Raw genomic sequence first — 14,369 nt, 5'->3', positions numbered from 1 at the left:
ATCTCTTATTTAAATTAGGATTTAGCTATTTTAGACTGAATCTTGAAGAGTCGTTTAGGATTTGATTCAAACTGAACGATTCACTCACATAATCGATGCCGCGGTTGCCATGGTGAAGGAGCTGTGGGCGGAGCTTGCAGTGGCGCTGTTTGGTGATGACTTCATGTTTTGACATCAACACTAAATACAGTTACACTGTGTAACTTACAGACTATATTGACATTCACCAAAGAAAGACTCTGAGGCAACTGTGCGTTCAGTCAACAGCTCTTTATTAAACCATATCAATTCAAATATTAAAGACACAGAACTATTCTTTTAACTGCATTGTGTTTATATGTTCTGCTACTCGTCGGTTACATTCAAAATTAGATTCATTCTGCGGTCAACGCTTCATGTTTTTATCAAACATACAGGACTTTAGCTCCTCTTTCTCTTATTGCTGGATTCTGTGGAAGCTTAAAAAAAATAATTGCGACTTTATACTTCACAATTCTGACTACGAATTTGTGAGAAAAATTTGCCAGTCAGAATTGTAAAATAAAAAGTTGCAATTACTGTTTTTAATTTTTTTTTATTCCGTGGCGGAAACACTTCCATAGGTTTCTTTCCTCTCAAATCAGCTAAATAATATCAATCACAACAATATACGTGTGTGGGCGGAGTCTGTGATCAGACCCTCTATCATTGGCTGCTTACAGAAAAAGTGCAACATGCAGGGAAAGAACACTTTCTGTCCAACACACACATCTTACACACCTCACTGACTCGCTCACACAATGATTCGCTCGCTCGCTCACTCACTCACTCACTCACTCACTGACTCGCTCACTCACTGACTCGCTCATTCACTCACTGACTCGCTCACTCACTCGCTCACTGACTCGCTCAATCACTGACTCGCTCATTCACTCACTGACTGACTCACTCACTCACTCACTCACTCACTCACTCACTCAATGACCCACTGACTCACTCACTCACTGACTCACTCACTGACTGACTCACTCACTCACTCACTCAATGACCCACTGACTCACTCACTCACTGACTCATTCACTGACTCACTCACTCACTCATTCACTGACTCGCTCAATCACTCGCTCACTCACTCACTGACTCACTCACTGACTCACTCACTCACTCACTCACTCACTCACTCACTGACTCACTCACTGACTCACTCACTGACTCACTCACTGACTCATTCACTGACTCACTCACTCACTCACTCATTCACTGACTCGCTCAATCACTCGCTCAATCACTCGCTCACTCACTCACTCACTGACTCACTCACTGACTCACTCACTGACTCACTCACTGACTCACTCACTGACTCACTCTCACTGACTCACTCACTGACTCACTCACGATTGTTCTCTGCAATTTGTCTTATAAATCAAACACAGCTGTGATATCCTGAATATTACGTGATCAACAGGAAGTGGCTGGTGTTCTGTTCCCAGAACAGTCTCAGTGTGTCATAACAGTTTTCAGCCATGTTCACATCAGCGTATAAAACACAGCAGAATGTTTCAGAGATTAAATATATATATATATATATAATATATATACACAGTAACAGTCAAGAGCACAAATCACATTATTACTTCATCATATGTGCACATTTGTCTTATTATATAGTTAATTGTACCACTCACTGAAGTATTGCATTACAATATAGATATGAATGTTTAAATATTCAAATGACAAATATGAATATTCATGTATGATGGTTTAGGGGCGTGGCTTGTGATGCGTGACCGGACTGAATAAGCACTAAACAGTGTCTCTTGGATCGAAGTATCGCTCGTTCACTTTTTGCATTTAGTTTGATTCCGTCTGATGGGAATTACATTTCTGAATGTCTGCAGTAAAATAGTGAAGCCTGACGAATGTACCGCCTCTATGAGGTTACATAAATGATGTGTTATTCAGAGTGTTTCAATTTATTATAATGACTTCATGTGTGTGTGTGTGTGTGTGTGTGTGTGTGTGTGTGTGTGTGTGTTTTTAACCCCTGCGAAGTTCGTGTAGTTGCGCTGCAACTTTCCTCAACTCCGCTTCGATCTCCAGCAGCTCCTGAACGAGACAGAGAGTTCATGAGTTCAGCACACGTCACTTCATCCAGATCATCTATATGCATTTAATAAAAGATGACCAAATAAACTTTTAGTGGAAAAACACAGAGGTTCTCATACGGGCCTCGAGACCTCAAAATGAGCAAGAGGTATTTTAATGATTATTACTGGTAATATATTAAAATAAGCCAATTCTAATTTAAACTTAAATGGTAAAAAAAATACAAATCTTGTATAATATAATCATAATAAAAAATAAACAATAAATAATAAATGAACGTATCACCTCCTCAATAACTTTGTTTTAAATGAAAGATACCATTCTTGAAACTTTTGAAATCACAAAACTAATCATGGTTATTTAATATATAGTACTTCCAGTTTCTGCTAATAAAAAAAATGTTGAAAACAAGAAACTGCTATAATTACATCAGAAATAGCCTTCAAATCAGAGTTATTTCAGTATCATGGAGACACTATAATTATTGTTTCTAATATTTTGAATTAGTTTTCATTTTTATACTTTCTGTTTTCGTGTAAAGTTTTACTAATTTTTATGGTGTATTTTTAATCGTTTTTTATTTTTAAAATAAGTCTATATAGTGTTTATTAATTTGTATTATTTTTCCACAAAAACATGAAGCTGTTTTTATCATTGAGAATGAACAGAAATGTTTCCTGAGCATCAGATCATCATATTATCCTGATTTCTGAAGGGTCATGTGACACTGACGACTGGAGTAATGATGCTGAAAATTCAGTTTTGATCACAGGAATAAATTACACTTTACTATATATTCACATAGAAAACAGATGTTTCAAATTACAATCATATTTCACAATTTGTTCTGTATTTTCGATTTAAAAAATGCAGCAGAAGAGACTTATTACTAAATAAAAATATTAATCTAAATAAGAAATATTAGTACTGTAATATTTCACTAACATTTAAGAACAATAATTTTATGTATGCCTGTCTTGTTTTCTATGGCATTTGCTGTGAATAGAGTCGCTGAAAACACCGGCGTGTGAACGAGCACAGCGCATATACAGTATATATTAATTTAATCAGAGGTGGACAAAGTACACAACCTCCTTACTTGAGTGAAAGTACAGATACTGCTGGTCAAATATTACTCCGTTAAAAGTAAAAGTTGTAAAGACCGATTTTCCATCCATCCATCCATCCATCCATCCATCTTCTTCCGCTTATCCGGGGCCGGGTCACGGGGGAAACAGTGTGCGCAGAGATGCCCAGACTTCCCTCTCCCTAGACACTTCCTCCAGCTCTTCCGGGGGGACACCGAGGCGTTCCCAGGCCAGCCGGGAGACATAATCCCTCCAGCGTGTCCTAGGTCTTCCCCGGGGTCTCCTCCCGGTGGGACGCGCCCGGAACACCTCCTCGGGAAGGCGTCCGGGAGGCATCCGGAACAGATGCCCGAGCCACCTCAGCTGACCCCTCTCGATGTGGAGGAGCAGCGGCTCTACTCTACTCTGAGCTCCTCCCGAGTGACCGAGCTCCTCACCCTATCTCTAAGGGATCACCCAGCCACCCTGCGGAGAAAGCTCATTTCGGCCGCCTGTATCCGGGATCTTGTCCTTTCGGTCATGACCCAAAGCTCATGACCATAAGTGAGAGTAGGAACGTTGATTGACCGGTAAATCAAGAGCTTCGCCTTCACCACGACAGACCAGTACATCGACCGCATTACTGCAGAAGCTGCACCGATCCGTCTGTCAATCTCCCGTTCCATCCTTCCCTCACTCGTGAACAAGACCCCAAGATACTTGAACTCCTCCACTTGAGGCAGGAACTCTCCAGCAACCTGAAGTGGGCACGCCACCCTTCTACGACTGAGGACCATGGCCTCGGATTTGGAGGCGCTGATTCTCATCCCAGCCGCTTCACACTCGGCTGCAAACCGTCCCAGTGCATGCTGAAGTTCCTGGTCTGAAGGGGCCAACACGACAACATCATCTGCAAAGAGCAGAGATGAAATCGTGTGGTCCCTGAACCTGACACCCTCCGGCCCCTGGCTGCGCCTAGAAATTCTGTCCATAACAATTATGAACAGAACCGGTGACAAAGGGCAGCCCTGCCGGAGTCCAACATGCACCGGGAACAAGTCTGACTTACTGCCAGCAATGTGAACCAAGCTCCTTGACAGCCCTTAGCAAAGGGCCCCGGACCTCATTCTCCCAGAGCACCTCAACCCTCCAGCACCCTGGAGAGGGTATAGAGCTGGTCCAGTGTTTCACGACCAGGACGAAAACCGCACTTTTACTTAAGTAAAAGTACATAAGTACTCGTTTTTAAAAGTACTTACATTTCAAAGGTAAAAAGTAAACGTCAATGCATTTTTTTGTTATTGTTGCATTGTTGTATGTAATACTCACAGTATCTTATGCCTCTGAATCTATGCCTGCCTACCCTCATATCAATATCACATGTATTTCTAGAACACAGTTCCAGTGAGTAAGGGCACTCAATGACGTCCACAATGGATTCGGACACCCACATGACAGTTCCCTCAAATAGCGCCCTGACGTCAACCCGACATTGAACCCGGTTCATTTTCAACTAAAAAATCCAACGCTTGTCCGACAATTTGTCTTCGTCAATTTGATATCGGGTTCTGACATCAATCCCCTGACTGACGTTACTACTCAAAGACCTTGACAGAAATGTAGTGGAGTAAAAAGTACGATATTTGTCTTTTCAAATGTAGTGAAGTTAAAGTAAAAAGTTTCCAGAAAAAAATAATACTCAAGTAAAGTACAGATCCTCAAAAAGTGTACTTAACTACAGTACTCAGGTAAATGTACTTTGTTACCGTCCACCTCTGCATTTAATTAACTCTGCCTTTGTGTTCTGAAAAGCCGTATTATGATTTTGGTTTTATTCGAGTGAATCGTGAATCTAGTGAAGCTGTGATAGACATCGGCAACAACAGAAACACACCTCGTCTTCATCCTCCTCCTCATGCTGTCGCTCCTCCTCTTCTTCCTCTCCGTCTCTCTCGAACTGTCGCGTGGCTTCATCGCTGGCGTTCTCCATCTCCCGCTTCTGCTCCTTCACCTTCGTCCCGGGACTCTCCTCCTCCTGCACGCGCTCCATCTTCCTCATCAGCTCCTGCAGCTCCTCCTGTTTCTCCTCCTTCTCCTTCTGTCTGCTCCAGCCGGCGGTGTCGTTCTTCTGCTCCGCCCGCAGCTGCTTCAGCTCCTTCTCCACCTTCTCTTTCTCCAGCATCAGCTCCAGCTCGTTCTTCCTCTCGTCCTGCTCGCTCTTGGTGCGCTTCTTCTCCAGCTGTTTCTCCTTCAGCTCCTTCAGCAGCTCCTCCAGCTCCTCGTCTTGTTTCCTCTGGATCTCCGTCGCCTTGATCTCCTCCTGCAGCAGCTCATCCAGGTCTCGCTCGTTCTTCGTCGCTCCCTCCTCATCTTCATCCTCATCATCCTCCTCATCCTCCTCCCATGTGTCGTTGAGCTCATAATCATCTCTCTCGCGAGAGTATTTGCTCTCTCTATCTTTCTCTGCAGAAAAAAACAGACACATGTATCAGATCACCGACTCACTCACACTCACTCACTGACTCACCGACTCACTCACACTCACTCACTGACTCACCGACTCACTCACTGACTCACCGACTCACTCACACTCACTCACACTCACTCACTGACTCACCGACTCACTCACACTCACTCACCGACTCACTGGCACAAACACACTCACTCACTCACTCACTGACTCACTCACTCACACAAACACACTCACTCACTCACTCACTGACTCACTCACTCACACAAACACACTCACTCACTCACTCACTGACTCACTCACTCACACAAACACACTCACTCACTCACTCACTGACTCACTCACTCACACAAACACACTCACTCACTCACAAACTCACTCACTCACTCACTCACTGACTCACTCACTCACACAAACACACAAACACACTCACTCACTGACTCACTCACTCACACAAACACACTCACTCACTCACTCACTGACTCACTCACTCACACAAACACACTCACTCACTCACAAACACACTCACTCACTCACTCACTGACTCACTCACTCACACAAACACACAAACACACTCACTCACTGACTCACTCACTCACACAAACACACTCACTCACACAAACACACTCACTCACACAAACACACTCACTCACTCACTCACTCACTCACTCACTCACTCACACAAACACACTCACTCACTCACAAACTCACTCACTGACTCACTCACTCACACAAACACACTCACTCACTCACAAACTCACTCACTGACTCACTCACACAAACACACTCACTCACTCACAAACTCACTCACACAAACACACTCACTCACTGACTCAATGACTCACTGGCACAAACACACTCACAAACTCACTCACTGACTCACTCACTCACTCACTCACTCACTCACTGACTGACTCACTCACTGACTCAATGACTCACTCACTGACTCACTCACTCACTGACTCACTCGCACAAACACACTCACTCACTGACTCACTCACTCACTCGCACAAACAAACTCACTCACTGACTCACTGACTCACTCACTGACTCACTGACTCACTCACTCACTCACTCACTCAATGACTCACTGACTCACTCACTCACTGACTGACTCACTCACTCACTCACTCACTGACTCACTGACTCACTGACTCACTGACTCACTCACTCACTCACTCACTCACTCACTCACTCACTCACTCACTCACTCACTCACTCACACACCGTTTTTCCACTGATGATTGATCAAGTTTTTAATGTTGTTTATGTGTCTATGTGGTGTTTTTAATCTGCTTTAACACACACCATGTGTAAGTTCATAAGTGGACAGCATTGCTGAGTATTTTCTGCTTAAAACTGCAGTGAACCAAAGACAGTCTCAAAAACACGGTTTGAAATCGCTGGTGTTTCTGACGTCACACTCTACCTTGTAACCAATCAGATCAACGTGTGATCGTCAACCAGTGGATCTCTGAGTGAGTGAGTGAGTGGAGGCGGGGCTCATTTGCATATTCATAGAATACCAAATGAGACAAGAGTTACATTCAAGCTATTTTAAGGCATTCAATTGTTTTTCAAGGAAAAAACATTTAAATGTCATTTTGGTGATCAAAGACGAGTTTTAAGGGATAAAATGATCGACTACAGGGGGACTTTAAACGAGCAGAGGATAGTTGTGAGTGTTTTCTGACCGTGTTCTGCGAGCTCCTGTAATTCTCTCAGCAGACCCTCGTGTCTCTCATGAGCGTTCAGAGCATCGTCTGTGAACAAATCCAGCACAGAATCACTGAGTCAACGTTCTCCAATGACATTTAGTTCCGAAACGTTCTTCAAAAGATCTTCTTTAATGTTCAACAGGAGAAAGAAAGTCATTCAGGTTCGTAAGGAAGCTTGTTTCCGCCACGGCATGAAACTATTTAAAAGATACTTGCAACTTTTTATCTTGCAATTCTGACTTTATAACTTGCAATTGCAACAAAAAAAAGTAAAGAATTGTGAGAATAAAAGTTGAAATTAACATATTTATTTTTTTATTTAGTGGCGGAAACAAGCTTCCATAAGTTTCAACACAGTTCTGTTATAAAAATTAAAAAAATAGACAATTAAAACAAACTACTTCCAGGAACCAAATACTGGCATGTGGTAATGTTCTTACGCTTGTGCATAACCTATTTTTAAAATGTTCGTATGGAAACTTATCCACGGAATAAAACTATTTAAAAGATACTTGCAACTTTTTATCTTGCAAATCTAATTTTTTTCACAGAATTGTGAGAAAAAAAGTAAAGAATTGCAAGAAAAAAAGTCAGAATTGTGAGATTAAAAGTCACTATTAGCTTTTAAATTTTTTATTCAGTGGCAGAAAGAAGCTTCCATAATTTTGTTATGTTGTAAAAAAAAAATGAAATACACAATTAAAACAAATTACTTCCAGACGAGATAAAAAAATGTATCTTGTGCATAACCTGTTTTTAAAATGTTCTGGATATTTAAGCCATGATATATTTGCGTCCATATATATCATAATGACCATAAACCAGCCTCATTTCATAACTAACAAAAAATATATTCCAATAACGGTTTGCTAACGTTCTCATAAACTTATGAATGTTCTCTGTAAGTTCGAAATGCCCCGTTTTTAAATGCTACAAAAACGTTATGCGAATGTTAAAGGAATTCCCTTATCATTCTTCAAACATTATGGGAACGTTACTTTTCAACGTTCTGAAATATTTTTTATATATCTTCATTTTTGTGCTTATGTTGTCATGGTTTCAGAACATTAAATACCAGATAACTTTGAACGAATTTTTCTATTAACGTTACTGGCATAACAATTGTATAACTTATAAATAACCTTGCCCCAACGTTCTGAGAACGTTCCCTGTTGGCTGGGATCTAGACCAACCAGTTGAACACATTCAGAGAACACACACTGACTAGTTATACACACCCGTCTTCTGTCGGTCACAGCCGTCACTCACCGGGTCGCAGTCAGCCGCGCGCTAGTGTAAACACAAACACACGCGTTAGTACACACACACACACACACACACACACACACACACACACACACACACACACACACACACACACGAGAGGAACATGATGTATCTAACCTGCTCGTCTGGCAGAGGGAGACATCTCACTGTATAGAGCAGAAATACAGAAAGAAACCATCAACCAAAATAACCATAACGGAATATCGAACTGGAAAAAAACGTTTGGTTCTGTGCAACTGGATGAATGTTGATATGTGGGCGTGGCTATCATTAATGGAGGCGTGTCTGACCTAAAGGGGAGGGGTTTAAGTGGACTAAATTATTAAACATTACAAGGTCAAAACATAAATTGCTCATGATTAAACCTGACTCTTGTCACTTAACATTCATCAGGAATTCATAATGAAGAGGCTAATTAATATGACATGAATATTAATGTGTCCTCTTGTGTGCCCTCTGGTGACCATTGTTTCATTAACAAGTTAATCGTCGTCATTATAGCGTTTATTAAGAGTTAATCTTCAAGTAAAATATGGAAGACCATTTCCACCATATATAATGCGTTTGTTAATCATAACTTAAAATTTGACTGTCATAATTTCAACTTTTTAAGTCACAATGTCGCTTTTCCCATTATAATTTCGATTCTTATAATGACAGCATGTTAATTTCAAATTTATGTCATAAATATGTAGTATCCTATGTTATAATTCCGACATTTTGAGTCAAACACTATTTATCAATGATTTGTTTTTAAATGGCCATCTGTGTGATGCAGCCCTGCATGAGCACGTGCGCGCGCCCGCGGCTCTGTTACCTGCCGGGAGGGCAAATAATCCTGCAGATTACCGCAGAACAGCTATTCCTGTCTCACCTGATGAGCTCAAACCTGCCACTTCAACATTGAATGAACTCAACTGCGGTGTTTTATGTAGAAATTCAACAGTAGCCTATAGGATATTATGTAACACGATTCGTCAGCTGTGAATTATAACGTTTACATCCAAAATATCACCTCAGATCTGCATCCAAACGATCCGTCACACCTACAGGAAATAAACGGAACATTTTCAACAGTTTAATGTATATTTCTACTCACCTCCTGCATAGAGAACACACACCGCCGTCCAGAACGTCAACACACGCATCATACACACACACGCACGGGCGCGCGCAGAGCAGAAGAGATGAAGGTGATGGTGATGATGAAGATTAAAATGACTTGATCACGTCTGTTTGTGGTGTGTGTGTGTTTGTGGTGTGAGACTACAGGAAAATCCACCTGGAGGACATGGTGAGCTATGCGCGCTCCCGCTGCGTGCCAGCCAGCGCTCAGATAAAGCCCGTGCGCGTGTCCGTCTGCGCGCTCATGGCTGTTTGGAGAGATTATTTAGTTCTCAGCGAAGGGAAAAATTAATGTAAACTTAGACACACATACATACATACATACATACATACACACACACACACACACACTCTCTCTCTCTCTCTCTCAAAAACAGACACTCACTCACACACACATAAATACATCGTACTGACTGAAAATACATATGTTAAATACAACATATGACCTAAATATTTCACCGCTGAAAGAAAGGAGTCACACAACACTTCAGTAATTGCAAAACATGAACAATTTATTACCATTCTGATGTCCATTCAGGTAAGAAGCATGACAAAGATATTAGAAGAATTGAACCAAACAGAGCAACACACACAAGTCCCATCACTCCAGATGTCAGTAATAATAATAATAATAATATTAATAATAATAATAATATCTCATGCCAAGCGCCTTTCATGTGTCTGATCTCAAGTAGTTGCCCAGCAGACGGCCTGTACCGAGGCTCACAGTCGGAGGTCTCAGCGCGTGACACACACACACACACACACACACACACACACACACACAAAGAGACAGACACACTCACTCTCTCTCTCAGACACTCACTGACTCACTCAGTCACTGACTCACTCAGTCACTGACTCACTCACTCACTGAATCACTCACTCACTGACTCACTCACTCACTGACTCACTCACTCACTGACTCACTCACTCACTGACTCACTCACTCACTGACTCACTCACTCATTCACTCACTCACTGACTCACTCACTGACTCACTCACTGACTCACTCACTGACTCACTCACTCACTGACTCACTGACTCATTCACTCACTGACTCACTCACTGACTCACTCACTGACTGACTCACTCACTCACTGACTCACTGACTCACTCACTCACTGACTCACTGACTCACTCACTCACTCACCCACTGACTCACTCACTGACTCACTCACTCACTGACTCACTGACTCACTGACTCTCTCACACACACACACACACACACACACACACACACACACACACACACACACACACACACACATACGGGTTTATGTGTATTACAAGGACACTTCGGCCCAAACCAGTTTTTTGCTGTATTAGGGGGACACCCCTTTCCACTTGCTCTACAGAGTTGTGTTGCACATCAAAAAATTTTGTTTGAGCCACACAACACAGATTTCACTTCAGAATTCGTATACACTCAACACAAGTGATAATGTAACGACCTGACAAAATACACAATTATGAGGACATATTATAATTACATGCAAGCCCCCGCCTATGACACAAACCGTTATTATAAGGACAGTAGCTATAACACACACACACATGCCATTATCGTGTATTAAAGGGACACACATGTATTAATAGGACATATCTAAACATACACAAAATAAAGGCATTGAGTATTAAAATGACATCGCTGACCTGAGGACTTAGCACTTCAATATATTTGTGGACCCTTATGAGACTACTGTCAGTCAAACCTTCTGGTCACAAAGGTCTGGTCTGTTAATAATGCCCTGAATATCAAAATCCTTTAAAAGGTGGTAATCAGTTATTGACTTAGCTTCTAAACTTTGAAAGCCACCACAGCCCTGTTCATAATTTAGACACACTTGATCAGTTTAAGTCTACAAACTCATCTCTTTAACCAAGTATACACATAATTCAATGCAAAAACAATTTAATGCCGCAATAATTAGCTCAATCAGAATCAAGAGTAATTATTTTTCTGTTCATTTTTTACACTGTGTGATTGTGTGAGCTTTTTGTCTTCCAATGTCTTATCCTTGGACAACCAAGCCATATATTTTTATATGCACCCCCAGGAACACCTTTAATTGAAAACATTGTGTATTATAAGGAGAAAAAAAAAGTGATCTATGAGTACAAACGGGTTAACACAAACACAAACATGAAAATGTTGTGTATAATAAGGACAAAAGTGATCTATGAGTACAAACGGGTTAACACAAACACAAACATGAAAATGTTGTGTATAATAAGGACAAAAGTGATCTATGAGGACAAACGGTGTAACACAAACACAAACATGAAAATGTTGTGTATTATAAGGACAAAAGTGATCTATGAGGACAAACGGGTTAACACAAACACAAACATGAAAATGTTGTGTATTATAAGGACAAAAGTGATCTATGAGGACAAACGGTGTAACACAAACACAAACATGAAAATGTTGTGTATAATAAGGACAAAAGTGATCTATGAGGACAAACGGTGTAACACAAACACAAACGTGAAAATGTTGTGTATTATAAGGACAAAAGTGATCTATGAGGACAAACGGGTTAACACAAACACAAACGTGAAAATGTTGTGTATTATAAGGACAAAAGTGATCTATGAGGACAAACGGTTTAACAAAGTGAAGGCAACATTCTCAGGTCTGCTGAAACTGGTAACACAAGGCTTATCCAGGTACTGCGAGTCACTGCGACTGGTGCAATTTAATGACATTAAAATAATAATACATCAAAATAATTAAATTTGATTTCAAATGGGCAAATTTTTTTTAAAATCATAGATTGTGTGTTCCTGTAGTTACTACTGTGGCTGTAACTGTTGTCACGGCCCCTCCTCTGCCTCGTAGGGGCGGTTCCTCCTGCAGGCAGAGGAGGCTCGTTAGTGATTGGAGCCACCTGGGCTCAGGGTATTTAAACTGCTTCACTAATCACTCTTCCCTCTCTCTCTGCTCCTCCAGGTATGATCCTGTTTTGTTTGTTCCTTTGTAGTCTTACTTCGTTTCCACTCAGTCATGTTCACATACACAGATTCACACATCTCTGCACTTTACATGCACCTTACATTATGACATTCTCACACCTCATTCCTTTTTCTTTGTTTAAAGTTAATAGTTTTTGGTGTACAATAAAGAACCTTTTTTAATGGCCTATAACTGTTGTCCGTGTCCCCTCATTTTTGTCACAGGCTATGAGCCAGCCTGTGACAAGTGGGGGTTCGTCCTTATGTTAAAGTTAATTGTACTTTATTCTCACTTTAGTATTTTAGTTTACTTTAACAGTTTGCCATAGTTGGTTAAAGTTTTGTCTAGATTGTCTTTGTGAGAACATAAAACAGTACACCAAGTATGGGAACAAGAAGCAAAATTTAATGTTTGCTTTTTCAACCTAAATGCGTTAAGGTAAAGCACTACCATTTACCTTCAATAAACTTAATGAACAAAGCATATTATGTCATATACCTAAACAATTTACAGTGCTGTTCAGAATTGTTTGCCCCCTTGGTACATATGATCGAAGACGGCTGTAAAAAATAAATCGGCATTGTTAACCCTTTTGATATTATATTTAAAAAATTTGCAAAAATCTAACCTTTCATTGAAGTAAAATAATTGAAAGTGGGGGAAAATCACATTATGAAATAAATGTTTTTCACCAAAACACGTTGGGAACAATTATTTGCCCTTTTATTAAATGTTTGCAACCTCCTTTTCCCAAGATAACAGCTCTGAGTTTTCTCCTATAATGCCTGATGAGTTTGGAGAACACCTGACCAGAGATCAGAGACCATTCCTCCACACAGAATCTCTCCAGATCCTTCAGATTCCCAGATTCATGTTGGCGCTGCTTCTCTTCAGTTCAGCCCACTCATTTTCTATAGGGTTCAGGCCAGGGACTGGGATGGCCATTGCAGGTCTTGGTTTTGTGCTCAGTGACCCATTTTTGTTTTGATTTTGATATTTGTTTTTGGATCACTGTCCTGTTGGAAGATCCAAACATGGCCCGTTATAAGATTTCTAGCACAGTCTGTTAGGTTTACATTTTTTATCTGTTGGTATTTGATCCAATCCATGATGACAAGACAAGATGTCCAGGACCTCTGGCAGAAAATTAGGCCCACAGCATTAAAGATACAGTATTTCATTTTACACATGGGGTACTTTTTATCTGTGTTACCAGATAAACCCATCTTAAGTGTTTGCTGCAAAAAAAAAGCTTGTTTTGTTTCATCTGACCATAGAACGTTTGAAAAGTACCGGACACGACTGGCACTTCAAACGGGACGGGTTCTATGGACAGATGAAACAAAAACAAACAATAGCTTTTTTGGCAGCAAACACTTAAGATGGGTTTGGTTCACACAGGGATAAAAAAGTACCCCATGTGTAAAATGAAATACTCTGCTGTATCTTTAATGCCGTGGGCTTAATTTTCTGCCAGATTTTCTGCCATCTTGTCTTGTCATCATGGCATCATGGATTGGATCAAATACCAACAGATAAAAAATTTAAACCTAACAGACTGTGCTAGAAATCTTATAACGGGCCGTGTTTGGATCTTCCAACAGGACAGTATCCATAAACAAATATCAAAATCAAAACAAAAATGGGTCACAGAGCA

General features: G+C 40.8%; 2 protein-coding genes across 2 annotated transcripts in view; one reads left to right on the top strand and one right to left on the bottom strand.

Annotated features, from left to right (window-relative positions):
* Nucleotides 1-14,369, top strand: part of LOC306997685 (NLR family CARD domain-containing protein 3-like) — a 377,651-nt gene that overhangs the window by 163,283 nt on the left and 199,999 nt on the right. The gene's annotated exons all lie outside the window — the stretch shown is intronic.
* Nucleotides 253-13,286, bottom strand: LOC306997701 (uncharacterized protein). Its single transcript, XM_079611098.1, has 7 exons — nucleotides 9,727-13,286; nucleotides 8,745-8,773; nucleotides 8,579-8,630; nucleotides 7,317-7,385; nucleotides 5,047-5,615; nucleotides 1,301-2,085; nucleotides 253-1,239 (listed from the first exon to the last, which is right to left on the bottom strand). Exons 1-6 carry the CDS (start codon nucleotides 9,776-9,778, stop codon nucleotides 2,017-2,019), a joined length of 840 nt encoding a protein of 279 aa, XP_079467224.1. The 5' UTR covers nucleotides 9,779-13,286; the 3' UTR covers nucleotides 253-1,239; nucleotides 1,301-2,016.

Source organism: Phoxinus phoxinus (genome assembly GCF_949152265.1).
Source record: "Phoxinus phoxinus genome assembly, chromosome: 4".
Taxonomy (NCBI): Eukaryota; Metazoa; Chordata; class Actinopteri; order Cypriniformes; family Leuciscidae; genus Phoxinus; species Phoxinus phoxinus.
The sequence above is the reverse complement of the archived record's forward strand: the minus strand, read 5'-3'. Positions and strand labels throughout refer to the sequence as shown.